Source organism: Balaenoptera physalus (assembly GCF_965194825.1).
Source record: "Balaenoptera physalus genome assembly, chromosome: 12".
Classification (NCBI taxonomy): domain Eukaryota; kingdom Metazoa; phylum Chordata; class Mammalia; order Artiodactyla; family Balaenopteridae; genus Balaenoptera; species Balaenoptera physalus.
This window is the reverse complement of record NC_138897.1, coordinates 89,856,299-89,884,281: the sequence shown is the minus strand read 5'-3', so window position 1 is coordinate 89,884,281 and position 27,983 is coordinate 89,856,299. Positions and strand designations below refer to the sequence as shown.

General features: G+C 45.4%; 2 protein-coding genes across 2 annotated transcripts; both read left to right on the top strand.

Annotated features, from left to right (window-relative positions):
- Positions 1 to 258: 258 nt before the first annotated feature.
- On the top strand, positions 259 to 14,475 carry HCAR1 (hydroxycarboxylic acid receptor 1). Its single transcript, XM_082418333.1, has one exon. It carries the CDS (start codon positions 11,393 to 11,395, stop codon positions 12,398 to 12,400), a length of 1,008 nt encoding a protein of 335 aa, XP_082274459.1. The 5' UTR covers positions 259 to 11,392; the 3' UTR covers positions 12,401 to 14,475.
- Positions 14,476 to 20,734: 6,259 nt separating this feature from the next.
- Positions 20,735 to 26,056, top strand: LOC309639588 (hydroxycarboxylic acid receptor 2). Its single transcript, XM_082416986.1, has one exon. It carries the CDS (start codon positions 24,069 to 24,071, stop codon positions 25,158 to 25,160), a length of 1,092 nt encoding a protein of 363 aa, XP_082273112.1. The 5' UTR covers positions 20,735 to 24,068; the 3' UTR covers positions 25,161 to 26,056.
- Positions 26,057 to 27,983: the final 1,927 nt, after the last annotated feature.

Below are 27,983 nucleotides of genomic sequence, written 5' to 3'. Positions count from 1 at the left end.
CGAGGGCTTTCTCTAGTTGCGGCGAGTGGGGGCCACTCTTCATCGCGGTGCGCGGGCCTCTCACTATCGCGGCCTCTCTTGTTGCGGAGCACAGGCTCCAGACGCACAGGCTCAGTAGTTGTGGCTCACGGGCCCAGCTGCTCCGCGGCATGTGGGATCTTCCCAGACCAGGGCTCGAACCCGTGTCCCCTGCATTGGCAGGCAGATTCTCAACCCCTGCACCACCAGGGAAGCCCCATTTTATACATATTAATGGATATATGTCAATCCCAATCTCCCAGTTCATCCCACCACCACCACCACCACCCCGCCCCACCCCCGCCGCCAATTTCCCCCCTTGGCGTCCATACCTTTGTTCTCTACATCTTAAACCAATGTATTTTAGCTTAACACTCATTACATAGGAGGCAGGGTTCCCAGAGACGGGCCATTATGCATAATTTAAACTTATAGGCAAAATCCCTTTAGTGATTAACTTGTAATAGAAAGCAGAAGTTCTTCCCTATTACAATTTTGCCTTCATATTAGAATAACATGGGTAATATCATTTCCATTTGACACGTGAGGAAACTGAACCTTAAAGAGGGAAGTAGCTTGCCTAAAGATCTTGCAGCCAATAAGTGAGAGAATTAACTTTAAACCCAGGCAGCCTAACTCCAGAGCACATATTCTTATCTTCCAGATTTCTAAAATGCATATACATGTTTTTTACTGAGTTGCAGTTCACATAAAGTAACCATTTAAAGTGTACAATTCAGGGATTCCATGGCAGTCCAGTGGTGAAGACTCCGCACTTCCACTGCAAGGGGCACGGGTTCGATCCCTGGTCAGGGAACTAAGATCCCCCATGCCACACAGCACGGCCAAAAAAAAAAAAAAGGTACAGTTCAGTGGCATAATACGTTGTTGTGCAAACACCACTTCTATCTAGTTCCAACATTTTTTCACCCCCAAAACAAACCCTGTACCCATTAAGCAGTCATTGCCTCTTCTCCCCTATCTCCAGTCTTTGGAAAATACTAATCCACTTTCTGTCTCTATGATTTATATATTCTGAATGTTTCATATAAATGGAATAATATGTTACCTCTTATGTCTGGCTTCTTTCACTTAGAATGTTTTTGAGGTTCATGGACTCTGTAACATGAATCAGAACTTCATTCCTTTTTATGATGGAATAATAATACTTCATTGTGTGTTGATACCACAATTTGTTCATCTGTTCATGTGTTGATGAACATTTGAATTGTTTCTACCTGTATTATTCAGGGTTCTTCAGAGAAACAGAGCCAATAGGGTGTATGTATACACAGAGAGAGATTTATTTAAAGGAATTGGCTTATGCAACCGTGAAGAAGCAGGGTAGGCTGGCAGGCTGGAGACCCAGGGAAGAGCCAATGTTGAGGTCAAGTCCAAAGGTCATTTGCAGGCAGAATTCCTTCTTGCTTGGGGGAGGTCAGTCTTCGTTCTAGTAAAGCCTTCAGCTTACTGGAAGAGGCCCACCCACATTATAGAGGGCACTCTGCTTTATTCCACCAATTTAAATGTTAATCTCAATGTAAAATAGCTAGCTAGTGGGAAGCAGCCGCATAGCACAGGGAGATCAGCTCAGTGCTTTGTGACCACCTAGAGGGGTGGGATAAGGAGGGTGGGGAGGAGATATGGGGATATATGTATATGTATAGCTGATTCACTTTGTTATAAAGCAGAAAACTAACACACCATTGTAAAGCAATTATACTCCAATAAAGAAGTTTTTAAAAAAAATGTTAATCTCTTCCGATAGACACCTTCAGAAAAACATCCAGCATAATGTTTGACCACATATATCTGGGCACCGTGGCCCAGCCATGATGACACAGAAAATAAACAGTCATACCACCTTTTAGCTATTGTGACTAGTGCTGCTCTGAGCATTTGTGTACAAGTATTTGAGTCCTATTTTCATTTCTTTTGGGTATATACCTGGAGTGGAATTGCTGGGTCATATGGCAATTCTATGTTTAACTTTTTGAGGAACTGCCAAACTGTTTTCCACAGCGGCTGAGCCATTTTACATTTCCACCCAGTGACGTACAACAGCGTATACATTATTTTTTTAGCTTCCAAAAATGGGATTATTCAACACAAACTCCAGTGCATTTTTTGTGTTTTGGTGGGGGCCTGATCCAAAGGTAGTGTTGTACAAGTGAATGCTACTATTCTTTTTTAATAAGTACACAGAATTTTATTGAATGGAGACACCATAATTTATCTCATTCCCCACTGATACAGATTTAAGTTGCTTTCAACTTTATTTAACTTTTTATAATGGAAAATATATACAAACAGGGAGAATAGGACAATGAATATCCCTGTTCCCATAATCCAGCCACAACAATAAAAAATTCGTAACCTCTGTTTTTCTATTTCTCTTCCCCTCTCCTGTTGGACTCCTTTGAATCACATCCCAAATACCATGTAATTTCATCTACACGTATTTCAGTATTTATTTCCAAAAGATAAGGACTCTTTCTTTAAACATAACCAAAATACCCCATTATCACACCTACGATAATTAGCAAGAATTCCTTATTATCCTTAATTAGCCAGTCCTTGTTCAGATTTCCCCTAATGTCTCATACTTTTTAACAGCTGGAGTTGAGAGTACAAACAATTGGTTAATATATCTAGTTTTTTTTTTTGGCCATGCTGCACAGCATGCTGGGTCTTAGTTCCCTGACTAGGAATCAACAGACAACGGACAACGGACAAAGGATTAATCTCCAAAATATATAAACAGCTCATTCAGCTCAATATTAAAGAAACAAACAACCCAATCCAAAAATGGGCAGAAGACCTAAATAGACATTTCTCCAAAGAAGACATACAGATGGCCAAGAAGCACATGAAAAGCTGCTCAACATCACTCATTATTAGAGAAATGCAAATCAAAACTACAATGAGGTATCACCTCACACCAGTTAGAACGGGCATCATCAGAAAATCTACAAACAACAAATGCTGGAGAGGGTGTGGAGAAAAGGGAACCCTCTTGCACTGTTGGTGGGAATGTAAATTGATACAGCCACTGTGGAGAACAATATGGAGGTTCCTTAAGAAACTAAAAATAGAATTACCATATGACCCAGCAATCCCACTACTGGGCATATACCCAGAGAAAACCATAATTCAAAAAGACACATGCACCCCAATGTTCATTGCAGCACTATTTACAATAGCCAGGTCATGGAAGCAACCTAAATGCCCATCTACAGACGAATGGATAAAGAAGTTGTGGTACATATATACAATGGAATATTACTCAGCCATAAAAAGGAACGAAGTTGGGTCATTTGTTGAGACGTGGATGGATCTAGAGACTGTCATACAGAGTGAAGTAAGTCAGAAAGAGAAAAACAAATATCGTATATTAATGCATGTATGTGGAACCTAGAAAAATGGTACAGATGAACTGGTTTGCAGGGCAGAAGCTGAGACACAGATGTAGAGAACAAACGTATGGACACCAAGGGGGGAAAACTGCGGTGGGGTGGGGATGGTGGTGTGCTGAATTGGGTGATTGGGATTGACACGTATACAGTGAAGTGTATAAAATTGATGACTGATTAAAAAAAAAAAAAAAAGACTCATTTTGAAATGGTGAGGAACTTCTTTGTCAGCTTGTGTCAGGTCAGGGTAACTTCTCTTCTGATCACTCTGTGAAGCAATCCCCAGCTCTCTCCTTAACCTTCAGGCCCCTAGCTTTCTCCTGGGCTGTAGCAGGAAACAAAAAGAAAAATGTGATAAATCATTTACACCATAAATTCCGTCAGTAGTTCCTCCTCCCTTCCAGAGAGGGCATTTTGAAATAGTTTGGTAGAGAAAGGAACTCTGAGACTCAAACACTGACGTTGAAAAGGTCACTGTAGGGCTTCCCTGGTGGTGCAGTCGTTAAGAATCCGCCTGCCAATGCAGGGGACACGGGTTCGAGCCCTGGTCTGGGAAGATCCCACATGCTGCAGAGCAACTAAGCCCGTGCGCCACAACTACTGAACCTGCGCTCTAGAGCCTGCGAGCCACAACTACTGAGGCCGCGTGCCACAACTACTGAGCCCGTGCGCCTGGACCCAACACAGCCAAAAAACAAACAAACAAATAAATAAATAAATAAATCTCTAAAAAAAAAGTCACTGTAGGGGCTTCCTGGTGGTCCAGTGGTTAGGACTCTGTGCTTCCACTGCCAAGGGCCTGGGTTCAATCCCTGGTTGGGAAACTAAGATCCCACAAGCTGCTCAGCATAAATAAATAAATAAATGAATGAATAAATAAATAAATAAAGGACTCTTTTTTTAAAAAAAAGAGAAGGTCACTGTAATGCATGGAGTGGTTACCCCTCAAAAAAAAGATATGTCCACATCCTAAACCCCCAAAACTGTGAATATGACCTTATTTGGAAAAAGAGTCTTTGCAGTATTTAAGTTAGTGATCCTGAGATCATTCTGGATTATCTGGGCCCTAAATCCAATGACAAGTGTCCATAGAAGAGGTACACAGAGGAGAAGGCTATGTGACCATGGAGACAGAGATTGGAGTGATGCGGCCACAAGCCGAGGATGGCCAACAGTCCCCAGAAGCTGGAAGAGGCAAGGAACAAACCCTTCCCTCGAGCTTCTGGAAGGAGCACAGTGCTGCCGGCACCTTCATTTCAGAGTTCTAGTTTCCAGAACTGTGAGAGAATACATTTCTGTTGTTTTAAGCCACCAAGCTTGTGGTGATTTGTTCTAGCAGCCTCAGGAAGATAACACAGCCACACACCAGGTCTCTGATTGGGAAAGGCGTTTTGGAGAAGCAGAGGCCCTGGATTTCTACCTATGACATAATAAGAAATATATATGTTGGTCTCTGCCCCTGGTTCCCGACACAGAACTCCTAAATCCCTTGGGATTTCCGGGGTGATAGGATTGTCTCATGTTCTAATGAGGTGACTTTTTTTTTTTTTTTTGCCATGCCTCGAAGCATGTGGGATCCTAGTTCCCCGACCAGGGATCGAACCCAAGCCCCCTGCAGTGGAAGCTCAGAGTCTTAACCACTGGACCGTCAGGGAAGTCCCATCTAATGAGGTGACTCTTAATGGACTGTTGGATGGGGGCTGGTTACCAGAAAGACCGAGCCATGATTAGAGGCTTGGAATTTTAGCCCTACCCCCCATTCTCCAGAGAAAGGAGAGGGGCTGGAAATGGAGTTAATGAGCGACCGTGCTTACATGATGAAGCCTCCACAAAAATCCCAATTCTATGAGGTTTGGGGAGCTTCTGGGTTGGTGAACACATTCATGAACCAGGAGGTCCCCAACCCCATGGGGACAGAAGCTCCTGCGCTCAAAACCCTTCCAGATCTCACCCTACACACCTTTCATCTGGCTGTTCTTCTCTTTATCACATCCTTCATTATATAATAAACTGGTAAACATGACTGTTTCCCTGAGTTCTGTGCGCTGTTCTAGCATATGCTCGAATCTGAGGAGGGGTGTCATGGGAACCTCGAATTGCAGCCATGTCGGACATAAGTTGTAGGTATCTAGGGGACCCACAACTTGCAATTAGCATCCAAAGAGGGGGGCAGTCTCATGGGACCGAACCTTTAACCTGTGGGGTCTGGGCTAACTCTGGTTAGAGTCAGAGTTGAATCAAACTGAAGGACACCCAGTTGGTGTCACAGAGAATCGTGTGGCGCGGGGAAAAAAAAAAAATCCCACACACCTGACATCGCAAGTGTTATGAGTGTGGCCGAGGTGCAGGAGTGAAAGAGACACACCAGGAGGAGTGTGAGTTCCTAACACGCCGCCACACAGACACTCCCCCTCCTGCCACCTGCCGGGCGGTCCCGCAGGGAATGTCCACTGCCTGCCCCTGTTCCGTACAAAGTGCCATGTTATCTCACAAAGCATCGGGGGAGGTGGCCCGGCGGGGTCCGAGAGCTCCAAGCTCACACCAGATCAGCCTGGCAGGTGTGGCTGCAAGTCCTTTCAACCTGCCCTTCCTGTGTCTCCTCAGAGCCAGGAGAAGAAGTAAACTACAGAGGTCTGTCGGGAGTCATTCGTGCACTAGTTCATTCGTTTACTCAGGACATACTTCTTGTGTGTCCCCTTGGTGCCAGGCTACAGTCTGGGCTTGCAGAGCTGAATCAGACCCAGCACTAGGCTTCGTGGAGACAAGGGGCTGGGGGGAGACACACAGGTAAACTGTCACAGTCCTGCGTGGTCAGTGTGTGAGTGGCAGATATGGGCAGAGATGAGGGTTTAACCCAGACTAGAGAGGGAGAAACACAGGAGGCTTGGGGGCTGGAGGAAGAGGTATCCCCTGGGCTCCCTGTATGGTAGCCACAAACCACATGCGGCTTTTAGAATTTAAACTAATTAAAATTAAATAATATTGAAAATTCAGTGCCCACTAGCCCCAATTTCAAGCGCTCAAGAGCTGCATGTATATTACAGAACATTTCCATCATTGTATTTAGAAAATTCTAGTGGAAGCTGCTGAAGCCAACAAAAGAGGAGTTATCCAGCACTAGGAGGGAAGGGAAATGTGTTCCCAGCAGTCCCTATAAGACAGCCTTCGGACACTAAACACTGTTATGCCTCATGTTGGATGTTGAGGCCAGTTCCTATGGTGTCTTGAATTCCCTGCTAAGGACAACAGGGAAGCATGGGAGCATTCAGCTGGGTTGGTGGGTGACAGGTGACATCATGTTTGAGTTTGGGGAGATGTGCTGGAGGAAGAGCACGACAGGAGGCAGGAGGACCCATCAGGAGGTGGTTGTTTCCTCTAGAAACTTGGACCAGCCAAAGTGGTAGCAGTGTGGAGACTTCCCTGGCGGTCCAGTGGGTAAGCCTCTGGGCTCCCAATGCAGGGGGACCGGGTTCGATCCCTGGTCGGGGAACTAGACCACATGCATGCCACAACCAAGAGTCCACATGCTGCAACAGCCTAAATAAATATTTTTAAAAGTGGTAGTAGTGTGGGTGGAGAGAGATTTCGGGCGTATGATCTGTAGATGGGGAGGTGGCTAGCAAGGAAGAGGGAACCAAGCTATGGCTTGAGCTACTTGATGGATGGTTCTAACAGTTCCCTTTGTCTGATGTGAACTTTATTTTAAAAGTGTTGGTACTCAAGGGCTTCAGTTATCTGGGACACCACACTCCTTGATAACATTGCCCCTATGGCTCACCATGGAACACACTAGAAAGAGAAGTCATGGGCTCTGACCCTGCAGAATTCCCAGGTGACAGCAGTGGGCAGTACTGTGGCTCCAGGGTAGGCAGGAGAAGCGGAGGGGGGACACATATTAAAAGTCTGTTGCTTTTTCATCTCCTGCCTCCGATCCTTTACGTCACTCACTCAAAAATGGTTCCTCCAGGGCTTCCTTGGTGGCGCAGTGGTTAAGAATCCACCTGCTAATGCAGGGGACACGGGTTTGAGCCCTGGTCCGGGAAGATCTCACATGCCACGGAGCAACTAAGCCCGTGCGCCACAACTACTGAGCCTGCGTGACACAACTACTGAAGCTCACGTGCCTAGAGCCTGTGCTCCGCAACAAGAGAAGCCACCGCAATGAGAAGCCCGCCCACCACAAGGAAGAGTAGCCCCCGCTCGCTGCAACTAGAGAAAGCCCGCACGCAACAACAAAGACCCAACGCAGCCAAAAATAAATAAATAAATAAAATAAGTTAAAAAAAAAAAAATCTTCCTCCATAAGAACCTGCTATATAAAAAGAAAAAGAAAAAAAAGGTCCCCCCTGCCACTGAATTCAAGGTCCTCTGCAAAACAGCCCCACTCAGTGTGACCTGTTTTATTCCTTATGTTTCTGCAACACAGACTCCAAATTCCAGACTCCTCGAACGTTCCTCAGATGCCCCCTCCACCTTACTTTTTCCATGCTCCTCATTTTCCGGAATGTCTGTTCCTTCTATTTCTGCCCCTAGAAATTTTAACAACTCTCCCTCATCCCCCCCACTCACAAAACTGCAATAAAACAGCTGTATTTTTTTCAACACATATTAAAATAAAGTCATAGCTATAAAGTCAAAGTCCATATGGATATTACTCTCCATCATCTAAAATCATCTCACGTATCATCTGTGGCGTGTCCACCACATTGTGGACAATATTGCCTTAAACCGCTTATTCAATTTGCTTTTCCTTTATTGTTATTTATGCTCTTGTCTTATTTCTCCTAGTAAACACTCAGCTCCAGACAGCAGGTAACATCCTCATTTTGGGGATCCTGAAGCATCTAGATAAAGTACCTCAGAGGTTCATTGAGTAACCATTTTTTTAATCAATAAAGCCTCTATTTTATTATTCATTTATTTATTTATTTATGGCCGTGCTGCATGGCATGTGGGATCTTAGTTCCCCGACCAGGGATCGAACCCGCTCCCCCTGCAGTGGAAACGTGGAGTCTTTACCGCTGGATCGCCAGGGAAGTCCCAAGCCTCTATTTTATATCAGGCATTGTAATTGGTAGCTAGAAGTAAAAATCTGAACAGTAATGAAATTTGGCTTAAAGAAAATTTAAGACTTTTTTTTAGAGCAGTTTTAAGTTCACAGCAAAATTGAGGGGAAGACACAGAGATTTCCCACAAACCCTCCATCCCCACACATTCGCAGCCTCCCCTATTATCAGCAGTAGACTTTCAGAGAAAGAGAAACCTATCTTTTCTTCCTTAATCCTCTGCTAACTCTAGAGGGAGGAAGAGAGAGGGAGTGGGAGGTGATTCGACAAAACAGAAAGGTTGTGGAAAAAAAAGGCACGTGTTAGTCATTCGGGAAAAGGGAAACACTTGTGTTAGTGTTTACAAGAATCTCGACGGTATCTGCTAACCCAGAAGGAAGAATCTTTTCCATTAGTTGCAAAATCCAGCCTGATCATACTGAGGTAGCACTCAGGGTCACCCACCCAGCCTCATTTTGGGGCATTCCAGCCTACGGTAGTTTCCCCCCCCATCAGTTAGCACATTCTTATAGAATCACAAAGGTCCACAGAGTGAAAGTGGCGGATACGTGCTCTGAGGAAAAGTAGGAGTTAATCATCAGATCCTTCTTCTAGGCCCTTACTGTCAAGAACATGGACTTTATCTCCAAGGACCTCTTGGATTGGTGAGGGAGCTAAATGTAGTTGTCTGGTGGACACGTTTATTTGTTAGAAGTTCAGAGACTCACAGGTAGGGTGGGAGGAGGAAAGTGACAGGAGAATGACACTGGAAAATTAGTTTGGGAACCATCTGTGAAGGGCCTTGTAGACCAACCCAAGGAACTTGACCTTTAACCTGGAGCAGAGGTGACAAACTTAAAATCCCACAGAGACCAGGCGTGTCGATGAGTGAAGCTGACCAGGTAACAGGGAGGGGTGAGGACTGTGGCAAAATGGGGATTCTCGCCTTGTCTCAAGGGTGCAGCTACTCTCAGCTTCAGCAGACTGTTACCAGGCAGGAATGGTTGGCCCAGTGTGACCAGATCTTCCAGTTTCCAAGAGAGGCTGGAAATCCAGGTGTGTTTTTGTTTTGTTTTGTTTTGTTTAATGAAAAAAAATATTTTTTTTATTTTTCAGCCATGCTGTGTGGCACATGAGATCTTAGTTTCCCGACCAGGGATCGAACCCAGGCCCCTTGCAGTGGAACCATGGAGTCTTAACCCCTGGACCGCCAGGGAAATCCCTGGAAATCCAGGTTTTCATATGACAGTCCTAGGTTTTTAAAACATATGGGCCAAGTCAAACTGGTTCTCAAACCAGATACGGCTCACAGGCCACACAGCTATCACCTTGGCAGACTGAAGGGTTTTAAGGGGGAAAAAAAAAGATATGATCATATCTGTGCTTTAGAAAAAAATCACACTGTAGAGTGGGAGAGGAATTACAGAAAATAGACTAGAGGCGAGGAGACTCAACTGTTTCAACAGGAGGGAGGTGACAATGATCTGTGCTAGGGTGGGGACAGGGGAGAAGGTTGTTGGGATGATTTGGAGTCCAGGATTCAGGGGGAAGAATTCAGCTTTCACCAGCATCTGGAAGAAGGCATATTCCTCCACTCCGTGCACGCCCTCCCCTCAGCCTTTCCTAAACTGAAAGCTGAAAGGACGGACAGATCATCTCTAAAGCCAAAGGACAGGGAAGTTTAGCAAAGACTCTGGTCTTGGGAGCAGACTAATTTTACTAATGATCGTTTTTGAGATAAACTCCTTGACCAACTGCCCCAACTCTCATTCTCCCCCACCAATGGGCTCAGCACGTAATTAAAATTTAAAACGTATAGGGACTTCCCTGGCCATCCAGTGGTTAAGACTCAGCGCTTCCAACGCAGGGGGCACGGGTTTGATCCCTGGCTGGGGAGCTGAGATCCCTCGTGCCGTGCAGCCAAAAAAGAAAACAAACAAAAAAACCATACAGATCATGGCGCTCTGCTCTTTTGAGCAGCGGAATTTGGGAAACTCAGAGCCAAATCCTCTTTTGCTAACAGCAGAGGAAGGACCTGGCTCCCAAAGAGGCTGTTTCATGAATACGGACGTGAGAGGCGGCTTCAGATCCATTTCATGGTCTTGGTGGTGGTGCAACTGGTCACTCGGCTCCAAGGAAGAATGCAAAGGGTAGGAGGTGCCAATGGGGGAGAGGAATGGCGACTCGCTTCAGAGAATTTTTCTAACAGCCAACAAGTGCTATATTAAGGATTTTTCTCCTCCGCAGATCCTTCCGATTTTTAAGTGCTGTGTTTTTGGGTCTGGCATAGGACGTGGCCCTGAGGAGCTGCAGAGCTACACCTCCCCTCCCTGGCACGGCCTGGGAGCGCCCCACAGGATAAGGGAGAGGACAGCAGTCAGGCAAAGGTTAGGGAGGAAAGCGCAGGCAGAGACCCAGAACGGCTCCAGGAAATGTTTGTATTTCTCCACCGGGAGGGAGGATAAATAAGCTTTTTTTCATTCCTTCTGGGCAGCTTTGCTTATTCTCCAGCTAAGAGAGAGGCTGAAAATAAAAATCATTCTGGGACAGGACTCAACTACTCCTCTCCAGCATGAATCTCCTCGGACCTGCCAGCTGCTTCCCAGAAATGACAACTGCGTGAAATTACCTGCGTTTCAAAGCCCTGGGGTGCTACATGCTTCGGCTCTCAGGGAGACAGGCGGCTTGTGACCCAGGCTCCAGAGAAAGGACACCCCCCCCCCGCCACCTCGAGTGTCCCATTTCCTGGCCGAAGTTTCTGTTCTCCGTAGAGTGGCTGCATCCATGTGCACGTGTGGTACCTGCGTCCCGGGGTGAAGAAGCTGGAAACGTAGCAGCTGGAGCATTCAGGTAAGCATCTGTGTTTTGGGGGGAACTCCACAGCCCAACACACAGAACACTGGTCCTCTGTCCACCATGGAAAACGGGTCGTGCTGCCTCATCCAGGGGGACCCCATCTCCCAGGTGATGCCGCCGCTGCTCATCCTGGCCTTCGTGCTGGGCGCCCTGGGCAACGGCATCGCCCTGTGTGGTTTCTGCTTTCACATGAAGACCTGGAAGCCGAGTACTATTTACCTTTTCAACTTGGCCGTGGCCGACTTCCTTCTCATGATCTGCCTGCCCTTTCGGACAGACTACTACCGCAGACACAGGCAATGGGCCTTCGAGGACATCCCCTGTCGGGTGGCACTCTTCATGCTGGCCATGAACAGGGCTGGGAGTATCGTCTTCCTCACGGTGGTGGCCGTGGACAGGTATTTCAAAGTGGTCCAACCCCACCATATGGTGAATGCCATCTCCAACCGGACTGCGGTTGGCATCGTCTGTGCCCTTTGGACCATGGTCATCCTGGGGACTCTGTATCTTTTGATGGAGAACCATCTGTGTGTGCAAGAGAAGACCGTAACTTGTGAGAGCTTCATCATGGAGTCGGCCAACGGTTGGCACGACGTCATGTTCCAGCTGGAGTTCTTCCTGCCCCTCAGCATCATCTTGTTCTGCTCCTTCAAGATCATTTGGAGTCTGAAGCAGAGGCAGCACCTGGCCAGGCAGACTCGGATGAAGAAGGCTACCCGGTTCATCATGGTGGTGGCGGTTGTGTTCATCACCTGCTACCTGCCCAGCGTGTCGGCCAGACTATATTTCCTCTGGACGGTGCCTACCAGCGCCTGCGATCCCTCTGTCCACGTAGCCCTCCACGTCACCCTCAGCTTCACCTACGTGAACAGCATGCTGGACCCCCTGGTGTATTATTTTTCAAGTCCCTCGTTCCCCAAATTCTACTCCAAGCTCAAAATCCACAGTTTGAGACCTAAGCGTCCAGGACACTTCAAGAGGCCAGAAGAGATGTCCATTTCAAACCTTTGTCGCAAGAGTTGCATCAGTGTGGCAAATAGCTTCCAAAGCCAATCCGATGTGCAGTGAGATCTCCAAATGTGATGGATGGCACCAGAACAGACAGACTGACAAAGTCAAGGAAGACCCATGGGCGACTTAGAAATAATTCATGCTGAGGGGTGGAGAGCTTTGAAAATGCCATTCTTTCTTAGCTGTATCCTCCTCACTCTGTTAGATACGAAATTCAGATCACTATGTCTTTTTGGAAGGTTCCAGTTGAGAAGTGAGTCGGTTGCATTTATATGATTTGATTCCAATGACAGGGGCGTGTGTGTGTGTGTGTGTGTGTGTGTGTGTGTGTGTGTTGGGTGGTGGGTTGGGAAGAGCTTGGCTCCTGTGTATTTTTAAATGGCTGAGTTAATAGGTACTAATGTTTAAACCCATCATGTTCTCTCTCTGGGGGAGTTAGTGAATTTAATAACCTATCCTCTGACCTTAAATTCTTACCTGTCTTGGAAAATAGAAACTAGTGTAAGTCAATATTTTTATTTCAGGGGGAGTGAGGCTTTAGACTGGGAAGTCTCGACCCCGATGATTTTCATCTTCCTGGGGCCCCTCTGTACTTTTCTGACTTCTCAGGAACCCAAGAAAAATGACAGCCAAACAATCTGCTCCCACCTTCTTGGACCTCCACGTTTATCTGCAAGTCTTTGCATTTCAAAGAAAGTACTGAAGGATATGTTTATTCCAGTGGGAATTTTCCAGTGGGAGCTGAGTGCTTGAAAAAATCCCGTTAGCCTTTGGGAAGTGCTGAGTCTGGCGTAACTGCTTTGGCTGCTTGTTATGTGACTATGAGTTTGAATTATTCAATCACTCATTTTCCACGTATTTCCTGAATTAATATTCTGTGCCAGGTACTGTGTTAATGTCCCTTTTACCTGGACGGTCCTTAGTCAACTTGTGTGTGGCGGGGTGGGAGGCGTGTGTGTAGCAAGCAAACAGAAGTTAATGAAGTTCACCCTTTCAATGACTATAGTTTCTAGACCTGTTCTCTGCAAACACCAGTGTTGTCCTCTTATTGTAGGATTCCATACAAACACGAAAGGGAGGAAAGGGTAGTATCCCTTACACACATGAATTTCCCAAATATGTCCATGGGACCCTCAAAACTAGATGATTGTATGAATGACATGCTGCCCCTGCCCTGGATTAGGGGGAAAGATTCCAAGCCAACCTTAGCTCCGTTCTCAAGCCACAAAGTGGTGAAAGTGTTCCTGGCTCCTTTATTTACACTTTCTCAAATTCCCAGGGGACTCTCTGCAGTTAAGGCCCTTACCAGCTTTTCATTCTTTAGCCTTGAAAAATCCCGCTAGGCTGTTCCTATTAATTCCTTTTTCAGGGGCACTGCACAGCCCAGGCATGGGCTGTACAAAGCTCAAATCACAGCTCAACTGCTTATGATGTGTGATCTAGGGACAGATTTTTTTTCCTTCAGCTGCACTGCGGCATGAGGAATCTTAGTTCTCTGACCAGAGATCAAACCCATGCCCCCTGCAGTGGAAGCTCGGAGACCTAACCACTGGACCACTAGGGAATTCCCTGGGGGAAGATTTTACCTAATCACGTTTAGTTTCAATTTCCTCATCTGTCAAATAGGGGTAACAATAACGTTGACATCAGAAGGTCATTGGGTGGATTCATTGAATGTAGGATCCTGAAGCACAGGGACTTTGTTTACTATTATATACCCAGAGCCTAGAGGCATGCCTGCACATAGTAGGTGCTCAGTAAATATTTGAATGAATGAATAAGTGCATGTAAAACGTTAAACGCAGTGTCTGGCATAAATATAGTGCATAATATTATGATGTATTACGTTAACACACTCTACGTATAAAGAAACTGAGGCACAGAAGCAATTTCCCCTGGGGTTCAGAGCCCGTAAGTAGCTGCTCTGTTGTGACTACTTGAGTTCCCTGGCTCCCTAGCTTCCAGGGGAGAAGTGAAAGCAAGGATTCTTATCAGCATCAAAGAACCATATATCCTCTTGATAGAAATCTGTGAAAACCCCACACTTCTGCTTTAAATTCTATTCTTAGTTCATTCTTTCCTGGGCTGCCCCCTTGTTGCTTCATCTTAATAAAAACGGATTCCAAAAGAAAGTCTGCGTCCTGTGTGTGATCCTATGTTAAAAGATTCATGAGGGGCTAAAGACGCAGATGTAGAGAATGGACTTGAGGACATGGGGAGAGGGAAGGGTAAGCTGTGACAAAGTGAGAGAGTAGCATGGACTTACATATACTACCAAATGTAAAATGGATAGCTAGTGGGAAGCAGCCACATAGCACAGGGAGATCAGCTCGGTGCTTTGTGACCACCTAGAGGGGTGGGATAGGGAGGGTGGGAGGGAGACGCAAGAGGGAAGAGATATGGGAATATATGTAAATGTATAGCTGATTCACTATGTTATAAAGCAGAAAGTAACACACAATTGTAAAGCAATTATACTCCAATAAAGATGTAAAAAAAAAAAAAAAAAGATTCATGAGACTTTACCCTCCAAGGAAAGAAATCCAAAAAAATCCAGAAGCATACGGTAGGCTGAGGTTCTCACTAAAAAACAGCAAAAACAAATGAAAACAAAAATCAAATCCCCAACTGAAACAAGAGGGAAGGGGGCAGGGCACAACCTTTGAAAGGATGACAGTAGCCCAAGGATATGACATACACTGATTAGAACCAAATGGGTCCAAGATGGCGCACAAGTCAACTTCCGCTAGACCTTGAGCCTCAGTATACGCTCACTGTAACACATCAGCAAGCTAAATGACACACCCACAGGCACCATGACAGTTCCAAGATGACCATAAGGATCAAAAAGTGGGTGGTGGCCCAACTCCTGGAAATTCCTGCCCCTTCCCAAAATAGCTGGAATACTCCTCCCACTCATTAGCCTATGAAATTACCCACCCCTATAAAAACTGACAACCCCATACCCTGTTGCCTTTCTCACCTTCTGAGGTGGCCTACACTCTGTCTGTGGAGCGTGTTTCTCTCTAAATGAATCCATTTCTTACCTATCACTTTGTCTCTCACTGAATTCTTTCTGTGATGAGACATCAAGAACCTGAGCTTCATTAAGTCCTGAAACCACGTGTGTGATCTCAGTTGGAAGACTGTGGGTTTTGGCTGGGTTTGAATCCCGGTACAAGGGTTCATGTCCCAATCTGAGGTGCACCATTTCACAACCACAGTCTTGACTCTGGTTTTGCTTCTCTTTTTTAAAATTCATAGAATGTGATGAAACAAATGTTATCAAGAAGTGTTCAGAATTGTAAGGAAGAGTCATATAGCTTTGTTGACAAAGTTTTGTTTAAACTACCTGGAATAGGAAAATGTCATCAATTTAAAAGAAATATTGTGTCCTCTGAGTCAGGGTCTTTCAGGAAAGTCACATAAAAGCGAGAAGGGATAGTAGACCATTATTGTTCAGAAATTGTATGGAAAAAATAAGAGGTACCTTTTATTGGTGCTGACAACATAAAAATTTAGGTTCTGGTCTATTCTCAGAATGGGTTTCCTTACCCTTTCCGACAACTGACATGGTTAAGGTGGTGTCTGAGGTCACCAGTGTGCAGGGGCTGCTTGGATGGGATTAGAACTCTGGGCACAAGGGGTTGAGCCATTTATTAAAGGTTCCCCAGCAAGGTGGGGGAAGTGACCACACTGCAATGCACAGTCTCAGCTTGCTGCTTTCTGGGCCTTCGAATCCACAGAGGTTTCCAATATTACTCAAGACTCCATCATCCCAGTGAGTACCTAAATGGCTTCAGGATCAGCTACATATTGATCATCTGCAGGGCCCAGTTCAAGGTGAAAATGCAAGGTCCCTCATTCAAAAAGAATTAAGAATTTCAAGATGGTGACAGCAGGGCGTTAAACTAAACACAGGACCCTTCTGAACTCATCCATGAAGCTGGGGCCATACGTTTTATGTACAGAGAGGCTGAGATGGAGCTAAATAAACAGATGGGCTCACATATGGGCTTAATCTCTACTCAGCTTCCAGCGATGATACACTTGCAGTGAGAAGGGGGTCAATATTTTCTTCCTTGTAAAGATTCATTCAGTCATTCATTCCCTCTTTCAAGGAACATTTATTAGGCACCAGCTCTGTACCAGGCACAGTAAAAACACACAAAAAACATAGCCCCTCACCCCATGGGTTCCATTGTAGAAACCAAGGAAAAAGTAAATTTACCATTCAGGGCAACTGCAGTGAAAGTGGTAAACTTAGGGTTCTACAGGAGAACCCAGGGGCCCTTAATCCTGGCTTAGGGGGTGAGGGAAGGCTTCTCAGAGGAAGTGACTTGTGAACTTAGCCCTGAAGGATGGAGAAGAGGCAACCAGATTGAAACCTAACAGGACCCTATAGGGCTCCCAGGCGTGGAGGCCTTTTTGTCCCCCATTTCTTGTAGGCAAGACTCCAGCCTCCATGACCTTCCCTGAGTTCCAAAGGGCAGATTAGAACAGTTGCTAATCAAGGGGGGGAGCAGCCAGGAAACCACTTGAGGCAAGATTAAAGGGACTAGAAAAGCTCATCAAGATTAGGAGACCAGGGACTTCCCTGGTGGCGCAGTGGTTAAGAATCCTGCTGCCAGTGCAGTGGACACGGGTTCGAGCCCTGGTCTGGGAAGATCCCACATGCCACGGAGCAGCTAAGCCCGTGCACCACAACTACTGAGGCTGTGCTCTAGAGCCTGCGAGCCACAACTATTGAGCCTGAGTGCCACAACTACTGAAGCCCGCACGCCTAGAGCCCATGCTCTGCAACAAGAGAAGCCACCCAATGAGAAGCCAGCGAACCGCAACTAAGAGTAGCCCCCAGCTCGCCGCAACTAGAGAAAAGCCCGATCTCAGCAACAAAGACCCAAGGCAGCCAAAAATAAAAATAAATAAATAAATTTAAAAAAAAAAGGATTAGGAGACCAACCACCTGAGATCCTGCACACACCCTAATCTTGTCAGCAACCCCACCCTTTTCAAATTTTGCAGAAGAAAGAAGAATGCAAGACTGTTACTGTCTTGATCCTTGTCACATACCCCTGACCATAAGCCCCGACTAGAACACCTCTCCCTATTCCCCAGGGAGGGGGGCACAGTTCTTGAGGCTCTAGCCTACTGTGTTCCCTCTTTGCCTGGCAAAGAAATAAAGCCACTCTTTCTTTCTCCTCCATAACTCTGTCTCTGTATTTCTGTTCGACATTGGTGCACAGAGAGTCAAGATTTTGGCATCAAGATGACTCAGTGGGGAAAGGTGTTCCAGTTAGAGAGGAGAGAGATGAGAACGCAGATTGTTTGGGAACTGCAGGAAGATCAATGGGACAGGAACGAAAAGTCCAGGCTGGGCTACAACAACCTGGTAAGGGGTGAAGCCCTGAGATACACCCAGGTGAGAAGGGTCTGCTCACAATCTTTCTTGATAGAAGATTTGTGAATAGCCTTGCAGACCCCTTTCTTTCTAAACAGGAATTACGTTTATTTAATCACAGAGGCATACATGTTTTTGTTCAAAACTCAAGGAACACACAAGTATGTAAAGTAAGAAGTAAGTCTTCCTTTCATTCCTCTTAATCTCATTTTCTAGAGGTGATGACTTTTTTTTTTTTTTTTTGGCTATGCCCATTCGGCACGCAGGGATCTTTGTCCCCAGACCAGGGATTGAACCCCTGCCCACTGCAGTGGAAGTGCGGAGTCTTAACCAGTGGACCACCAGGGAAGTCCCGAGGTGATAACTTTTAACATTTGGGCTATATACACTCTTGCACAAAACTAATGAATCTTTAGTTTTGCTAAAGCAAGATAGATAGATAGATAGATACATAGATACATAGATAGATAGATAGATCGATAGATAATTTTGCAAGGTACTCTTATCAAAAATATCTTCCTATATCAGAACAGAGATCAAGCTCCTTGTTTTTAATTATATTTCATTGTATAAATGGACCACATGTAGTTTATTTAACCAATGACCTTTTAATAGACATTTAAGTTATTTCCAATTTTCCTCTATTGCCGCCATCCTATGGTGAACATTCTGAATGATATATCTTTGGGTAAATGTGCCAGAGGTTTTAGAAGATAGATTCTTAGACATGGCATTGTTGAGTCAAAGGACAGGCATATTGAGTGAGGTAGTGTGCACAGTGGTTGAGAGAATAGCCCCTGGAGCCACACTGTGTGGGTTCAAATCCTATCTCCTTTCCTTACTAGCTGTGTGACCTCGTGCAAGTTACTTAACCTCTCACTGCTTTGTTTTTCTTGTCTGTAAAAGAATAATACCTATCCCTTAAGGATGTTCTAAGCACTAAACAAGTTTAGCTTATAAAGCACCTACACTAGTGCCCAAATGGAGTAGCTCTATTTCTATTAACCCTTATTATTATCTTGTATTAGTTCTTATTATATTAGCTTTTATTATAACCTTGATACATACCACCAAATCACCCAACAAAAAGGCTGAACCAACTTAGACTCCCACCGACAGTGTATGAGAAAGACTTCTTCCACGTCCTTGCCAGCAGGCCCTTGTTTGGTTGCTTTGTTTAATAAGCATTTTTCTCCGTCTTTTTCAAAAACGAAACAAAAACAAAAACCTTTACTCCTTTAAAGTGGTGAAGTCCAATTTATCATTTTTTTTGCTTGTTTGTGTGTTTGGTATTGTACCTAGGAAGGCTTTGCCTAAGCCAAGGTCATGACGACTTACTCTTAGGTTTTCTTCTAAGAGTTTTATGTCTTACATTTAGGTCTGTAATCCATTCTGAGTTCATTCTTGTGTACAGTTCAAGGAAGGGATCCAACTTCATTCTTTTGCCTATTCAGTCATCCAGCAGCATTTATTAAAAAGATGATTCTTTCTCCCATGGATTTGTTTTAGCACCCTTGTTATAAAATCAGCTGACCATAAATGCAAGAGTTTATTTCTGGACTCTCAAGCCTGCTCTATTGATCTATATATCTATCCTTATGCCAGAACCACACTGTCTTGTTTACTGTAGGTTTTTTTTTAAAATTAATTTATTATTTATTTATTTTTGGTTGCATTGGGTCTTTGTTGCCGTGCGCGGGCTTTCTCTAGTTGCGACTAGAGGGGGCTACTCTTCGTTGAGGTGCATGGGCTTCTCATTGCCGTGGCTTCTCTTGTTGTGGAGCACGGGCTCTAGGTGCGCGGGCTTCAGTAGTTGCAGCACGTGGGCTCAGTAGTTGTGTCACGCGGTCTCTGGAGCGCAGGCTAAGTAGTTGTGGCGCACGGGCTTAGCTGCTCCACGGCATGTGGGATCTTCCCGGACCAGGGCTCGAACCCGTGTCCCCTGCATTGGCAGGCTGGTTCTTCACCACTGCGCCGCCAGGGAAGCCCCTTGATTACTGTAGTTTTGCAGTAAGTTTCTAAATTGGGAAATGTGAATTCTCCAACTTTGTTCTTCTTTTTCAAGGTTATTTGGTTATTCTGGTTTGCCCTTAGGTTTTTTGCAATAAATTTAACACCACATTTCAAAACCCTGAAATACCCTTCTCCTTTCTTTTAATGTCTCTGTTAGTCAGTATCACCAGCTTCCTCTGCCCCCTTACTTCCCAATTTCTCCTACTTCATCTTCCTCACTAGTGGTCCAAAGATCTCTCATTTCCCAAATGACCCAAATCAATGTCATTTACTACCTGCAGAGGCAAGTCTCCCCAAACACCACCAAGGAACTGTGCCTCCTGAAGCCCCAGCCTTATGTGGCCCTCCCCGTGGAATATGGACTGGCGTGGTGACTCGCCTTAGCCAGTAGAATGTGGTGGAGGTGATGCTCTGGGATTTCCAAGCCTAGGCGTTCAGAAGGTCTGCCTGTGTGCTTTCGGAAGTGTTGAGTAGCCTCGTAAGACGTCCAGCGCACTCAGTGGAAAGAATATGTGAAGAGGCTGTGTGCAGATGGCATATAGAGAGACACAAACCATATGAAGAGGGAGAGAAGCCCAGGCATCCCAAATGGCCTGCGTGAGCCTCCCTGCCATCTAAGAGACCCCAAACAAGGACCAACCAGCTGAGCCCGGTCAACCCATAGAACCATGAGAGATAATACAATGGTGATTGTTTTAAGCCACTGAATTTTGTGGTGGTTTGTGACACAGCAATAGATAACTAAAACAGAGACCCCAGCTACGTTCAAAGACAAACAGTGAGAGTGCCAAATTCTAACCACTAGACCACCAGGGACGGATGGATAAACAAGGTCCCACTGTATAGCACAGGGAACTATATTCAATATCCTGTGATAAACCATAATGGAAAAGAACATGAAAAAGAATATATAGATGTGTATAACTGAGTCACTTTGTTATAAAGCAGAAATTAAACACAACATTGTAAATCAAGTATACTTCAATTAAAAAAAAAAAAGGCAAACAGTGAATTAACGTCTCTGGGGTTTCTGATCTGTAAAATGGAGATGGTGATCATAGTAGGACATCTCACAGGGTTTTTGAGAGGATTAAATGAGATCACGTAGGCACATCTCTTAGCCTCATGCCTGGCACAAAGCAAGCATTTGATAAAGGACAGCTATTGTTATTTTTAATTTTAAAAAGTAGTTCCATCCCTTTCAGGAGCACATTCCAGTTGTAATAAGAGAACTAGGCAGGGAGATTCGAGTTAATTGTGAAAGTCACAAATGTTAAATGGAGTTTCCCCCCAACTCGGTAGAATCACTGCCTGAGCTGTTGAAATGATTCACTGGAACAAGTTTCTGTACAACTCATGCACTAGTAAGAAAAAAAATAAATACATAAAAGAAGGACAGGAGCAAGACAAAACATGCCCACAGCACAATCGGAAGACAGGAAATTCCATAGCAGGGCCAGAATCCAGGGCGGCTGGGATTGACCTTCTGTCTGAGTAGTTGTGGACCTGGGTTTAGAATCCTAGGGTGTGAGAACTGGCAAGAAGCTGGAAGATGGTCTCATCCCCCACTTTATACATGAGGAAGCTCAGGGGTTAAGAGGTTTCACGGCTAATGATGGAGTGAGAAAAAAGCATCCAGGGCCTCCAATTTCTCTCTTTTTTTCAAACGTAACAGTATCTATTGTTGTTCTTTCCTAATTTTATCCATGGTATTGGTTTTTTTTGTTTTGTTTTCATTTTTTAAGATTTTTTTGATGTGGACCATTTTTAAAGTCTTTATTGAATTTGTTATAATATTGCTTCTGTTTTATGTTGTGGTTTTTTGGCCGCGAGGCACATGGAATCTTAACTCCCCGACCAGGGATGGAACCCTCACCCCCTGCATTGGAAGGCGAAGTCTTAACCGCTGGACCGCCAGGGAAGTCCCCCATGACTTTTTTTTTCTTTTTAAAAAGCAAATATTGGGCTTCTCTGGTGGCGCAGTGGTTAAGAATCCGCCTGCCAATGCAGGGGACACGGGTTCAAGCCCTGGTCCGGGAAGATCGCACATGCCGCGGAGCAATGAAGCCCGTGGGTCACAACTACTGAGCCTGCGAGCCACAACCATCGAAGCCCATGTGCCGAGAGCCTGTGTTCCGCAACAAAAGGAGCCACCGCAATAAGTCCACACACTGCAACGAAGAGTAGCCCTGCTCGCCACAACTAGAGAAAGCCCGCGCTCAGCAATGAAGACCCAATGCAGCCAAAAAAAAGGACATATTATGAAATCGTAAAACTTAGAAAGGGAGGATCCCTTGCAAATTCCAGCTCCCCAAAATAACTACCGTGAATCATCAGGTTTTCTGACTCTTAGCTAATAAAGGCACTTAGGGTTTACTTTAGCGTTACTTAGGGTTACTTTATGAATGTCATTGACAAGTCCACATGCATCCAATAAGGGAGCAGGATATTCACAGGCAGCAAGGATGAGAAGCAAATACTAGTCATTTCGCTAGAGTCTAACTACAGCCACATAATGTGACCCCAATCCAGTACAGCCTTCTAGAAGGGGCCATAATATAATAAGAGGGAGTGTAGTGTAATGGTTAGGGACACAGGCCTTGAAGCCAGGGCCAGATTCAAATCTTATTAGCTGCGTAGCCTTGAATAGATGACCAACCTCTCTGAGCTTCCTCATTTTGAAATTGGAATCAGTAACAGTCCCTACCTCATGGACTGCAGTCAGGGGAAAACAAGATAATGTATTTCAGATAATGATGGGATTTCCCTGGCAGTCCAGTGGTTAAGACTCCGAGCTTCCACTGCAGGGGGCACAGGTTCAATCCCTGGTCGGGGAACTAAGATCCTGCATGCCGAGCAGCGTGGCCAAATAAATAAATAAATAAAAATAAAGCACTGAGCATGGCGTCTGGCACAAAGGAAGCTCTCCCTAATGGGGGTGCCAACACCATCTTCATCATCGTCTTCATCATCAAGTGCCATGGCTTCCTGTGTGAGTCTAACATTAGATCATCCTGACTGCCGTTTCCTGGGAGGAGTCTACAAACCCCTATCGTGGAACCTGGGTGTGAAACTAAAGAAGCAGATGTCCTACTTCTCACTCAAAGTAGAAGCAACACAACTCAGAACCTCTTGCACGGCAAGAATTCATCCGACCAAAATATTACAGGGTGGAAATGTTCTGTAGTGTTACACCCAATTATACTGAAAAGCAAAGAAATGATGTGTGAAACGATGACCTGCTGCAAGGCAGAGGTCAGAGTCTTTTTACATTCTCTAAGTTTAATTTCCCAAAAATGGGGGCTTTTAAAATATCACGTGCATCGTGGGGGAGGTTGTGTGCATGTGGGGACAGCTGGTATACCGCTGGTATATATACGCTCTGTACTGTCCACTCAGCTTTGCTGGGAACCTAAAACTGCTCTAAAAAATAAAGCTTATTAATTTTAGTAAGTCACGTGCTCAACAATAAATTACTTACTTGAGCAAGAAGGCATCTCAAAATCTAACACAAACAAAGAAAAAAAAATAACTTATTGTAACATACCACTGGCAATCCAAACTGGGTTCAAGTTTTCAAGCATCTTATGAAATGGCATGCTGCTCTCAAATAGCTTTTTCTTCCCCTTAGCTGGGGATTAATTGCAGTGTTCTGGTGTAGAAAAGCAACCCATGTTTTACAAAGAAGATGGCATGGAAACATCAAATGCAACACATCTGTCCTCATAAAATACTAGACAATTACTGTCCTCTCGGCCTTTCCAAAAAAAAAAAAAAAATCATACACACGCTACTGTTTCTTAAAACATAAGCCTGTTAATATTCCATGCTAATTCTTCACGTTTCTGTTGAGCACAGTAAATTATTATTGCTGTTGTTGTTTTGTTCATTATGCAAGGCAACCACATGACAGTGAATTAATTCTCCCATGTTAAGTATTCAATATGCAGGCACACAGCCTTCCACATTTCAGTTTGCTTGAATTATGTCATGTCATAATTCACAATGACAGTCTGCTTGGCCAAACGTATTCTTTACATTTAGAAAATTTTGTGGGTTCTTATATGCCCGGGGGATTTTTTTTTTTTGTTATTTGTTTATGCAAATAGCAGGTTGCATAAGAGCCTTGCTGGCTTTTTTTTTTTTTTAAAGCGATTTCGTAGTTTCCTGGTAACCATTCAGTCATCTATTTCAACACCCTGACATGACATAAAGGCGAGTGATGAACCACAGGTTCGCCACTCAGACCCACATCTTGTTCCCTGAGCGTTCGCTAGGTGAGGCGCTCCCTAAGACCAACGCGATTCACTCATGAACCCGTCCCACCCGCAGAATCATTTTCTGGAAATAGGCAAGAAGAACTGCTGTGTGTTCCGGGATGATTTCATTGCCAAGGTGCTGCCGCCGGTGGTGGGGCTGGAGTTTGTGTTCGGGCTCCTGGGCAATGGCCTTGCCCTGTGGGTTTTCTGCTTCCACCTCAAGTCCTGGAAAGCCAGCCGGGTGTTTCTGTTCAACTTGGCTGTGGCTGACTTTCTCCTGATCATCTGCCTGCCTTTCCTGACCGACAACTACGTGAGGAAGTGGGACTGGAGGTTTGGGGAGGTCCCGTGCCGGATGATGCTCTTCATGCTGGCCATGAACCGCCAGGGCAGCATCATCTTCCTCACGGTGGTGGCCGTGGACAGGTACTTCCGAGTGGTCCATCCCCATCACGCGCTGAACAAGATCTCCAATCGGACGGCGGCCCTCATCTCCTGCCTCCTGTGGGGCGTCACCATCGGCCTGACGATCCACCTCCTGTACAAAACGATGCTGATCAGGAATCGCAACTCGAATCTGTGCAGTAGCTTCAACATCTGCCACACTTTCCGCTGGCACGACGCCATGTTCCTCCTGGAGTTCTTCCTGCCCCTGGGCATCATCCTGTTCTGCTCGGCCAGAATCATCTGGAGCCTGCGGCAGCGACAAATGAACAAGCACGCCAAGATCAAGAGGGCCATCAACTTCATCATGGTGGTGGCCATCGTCTTCATCATCTGCTTCCTGCCCAGTGTGGCCGCACGCATACGCATTTTCTGGCTCCTGCACACCGCTGGTACAAAGAACTGTGACACCTATCGCTCGGTTGACCTGGCTTTTTATATCACCCTCAGCTTCACCTACATGAACAGCATGCTGGACCCTTTGGTGTATTACTTCTCCAGCCCATCTTTCCCCAACTTCTTCTCCGCCTTGATCAACCGCTGCCTGCGGAGGAAGGTGCCGGATGAGTCCGAGAATAACCGCAGCACAAGTGTCGAGCTCACGGGGGATCCGAGTACTACCAAGAATGTTTCTGACACTTTAATGGCCAATCCCAGTGAGCCTCAGAGCCCCTCTTATCTGACTCCAGCCTCTCCTTAAAATAACCAAGCCAAGAAGGGAGATGATCATCAAGGACCAAGATCTCTGGAGAAACAGTTGGGCTGGTACACAGAGTAACATCATGAGCCTTGGCCTGTGGTTTTCCAGAACTTCCAGATCCAGAGAATCCGATTTAGAGAATTGGTCTGGCAGCATGGGCTGCTTGGTTGCAACGTGTCTCCCCCGGGATCTTGGGGGAATGGAGGAAGAAGCTTCTAGGCGTCTGAAACTTCTGTTCAATCTTGGACACTCGCAGAACTGAAGATGGCAAAACTGTCCACATTTCTGCTGCTGGAGAGTTGGAGCCGCAGAGATGCCCACTGGCACCTGTGACTCGCTGGCCTCTTTCCTTCACCTGCCTGAGACTTGGATGGTTCTCAGCTCCTGGGGTGACGCCTAGCCTGTTTGTGGGCTCCCACTGGGATAAGGAAAGCTAAGTGATTGGAGGGGAATTATTGCTCCTGGAGGGAGCACAGGCAAGCCAGGAGGTCACCTGGGTTCCGTGGGACCAATCCATCTTTCAGCTACGCTTTAGCAGAAATGGACCAGACAGAAACTCATGAGCTCTGGTTAATATCTGAGTTACCAGTGCTGGTAAGGAGGGGATTTGCCCCAGGAGGGACTGAGCAAAACAGTGTTAGTAAGGGAAAGGAAATGGCATTTATGTTACAACCTGCAAGGAATCCATTCCTCTCTTGTTTACACTAATTTGAAGGTTGAACTGTTAAAAAGACTTCAGGGAGAGAGCTGCTTGCCACCTCTGTTTGCTTTTATCACTGAAAGGGAAATGCTGCCCAATGGTTAGAGGGGGGAAAGCTTCCTCCTGGTTCATTTGCTTGTGTTTCTATACTTATCAGAAATCTACCACTTCAATAAACTTTGATGTGAGACACACAGTCTGGTGTTGCATGTGTCTGGGTGATGGTTCACAGACATGGACTCCTTACTTAAGTGGAGAATTTTATGGGCTGTTAACCCATAAAATTTTCAACCAGGTTGCCCTGGTAGAAAAATACCACATACTGTAAAGTAAGAAAAGGATGTGGGCTCTGAGCTGCACCATGAGATAGTTAAGTAAAAATTTCACATGCATTCGAACAAAGATGGGAGAGGGCTGGGAAAAGTAAAAACAATTTAATTCAGAAGGGTAGTACAGACAGGATTGCAAGAGCACTTTGTTTTATTTAGGGCTTGGTGAATGCTGCTATGAGTATTTGTGCATTAAAAAAGGAATCCAGCCAGACTGGGGGAAGAGAGAACTTCCTGTGGAATGGTTTCAGTTCCCAGTTCTGGGATGGAAAGGAGACGTACTGGTTTGAGTCTGTGATCGGTCCAAGTTTCTGTTACGCTTTCACTTCCACTCATTAGTTCTTTAGCAAGATGAGGCTTGCTTTGGCATTGTGACTCCGATGCCAGTAAGAAAGGCAGACACTCAGCCTCCCAGCCATGGCTGAATGGCAGTAAAGGAAGAAAGATGAACGTTCTTGAGGTTCTGAAGTGTTTTTTGATCAGTGTGCTTGTCTGTTTTTTCAATTAACTCCTAGAGACAGAAAGTTAAAAGCAGAGATTACCTTCTTAAAGAGGAAGAGATGAGCAGAGCTGAGCTCAGAGGAAAGTAGGGATTCCCCCAGCCCCAGATGCATGAGTCAGCAGGGCACCCAGTTGTGAAACTCCAACCTGTTCAGAACTGACAACCCACATCCGTCCTTTTTTTCATTCATCCCATCAGCTTTTATGTATTAAGCACCAGCTGTGTGCTGTTGTGTTCTGAGTGGTTGAAGGAAATAGAGCAAGGAACAAGGTCCCCAGGACCCTCTTCTCATAGAACTCACATTCAAGGTGGGGAGGCGGACAGAAAAGAAGTAGACAAATAAATGGAAAGGGAGCTTGGGATGTCTATGAGGACTCTGAAGCCAACAAAGCAGGGTGACAGGCTAAAAAGGGGGTGGGGCTGGGATGACCGGGAAGTGACCTGGAGCTGAGCAATGAACAACAAGACAGAGCAAACAGTGCGAAAATCTGGAGGAAGGGCATTCTAGGCAGAGGGGATGGTAAGTGCAAAGGCCCTGAGGTGTGTGAGTGTATTAGTTTCCTCGGGCTCCATAACAAAGTACCACAAATTTGGTGGCTTAAAAAAACAAAAATTTAGGGCTTCCCTGGCAGCACAGTGGTTAAGAATCTGCCTGCCAATGCAGGGGACATGGGTTCGAGCCCTGGTCCGGGAAGATCCCACATGCCGCGGAGCAACTAAGCCTGTGCGCCACAACTACTGAGCCTGCGCTCTAGAGCCCGTGCTCCGCAACAAGAGAAGCCATCGCAATGAGGAGCCCGCGCACTGCAACGAAGAGTAGCCCCCGCTCGTCGCCACTAGAGAAAGCCCACGCGCAGCAACGAAGACCCAACGCAGCCAAAAATAAATAAATAAATAAATTAAAAATTTAAAAAGAAAAGAATGAAATAATGCCATTTGCAGCAACATGGATGGACCTAGAGATTATCATATTAAATGAAGTAAGCCAGACAAAGACAAATACTGTATGATATCATTTCTATGTGGAATCTAAAATATGATACACATGAACTTATTTATGAAAGAGAAACAGACTCACAGACATCGAAAACAAACGTATAGTTACCAAAGGGGAAAGGGGGTGGGGGAGGGATAAATTAGGAGTTTGGGTTTAGCAGATACAAACTATGTATAAAATAGATAAACAACAAGGTCCTTCTGTATAGCACAGGGAACTGTATTCAGTATCCTATAATAAACCATAATGGAAAAGAATATGTATATATATGTATAACTGAATCACTTTGCTGTAT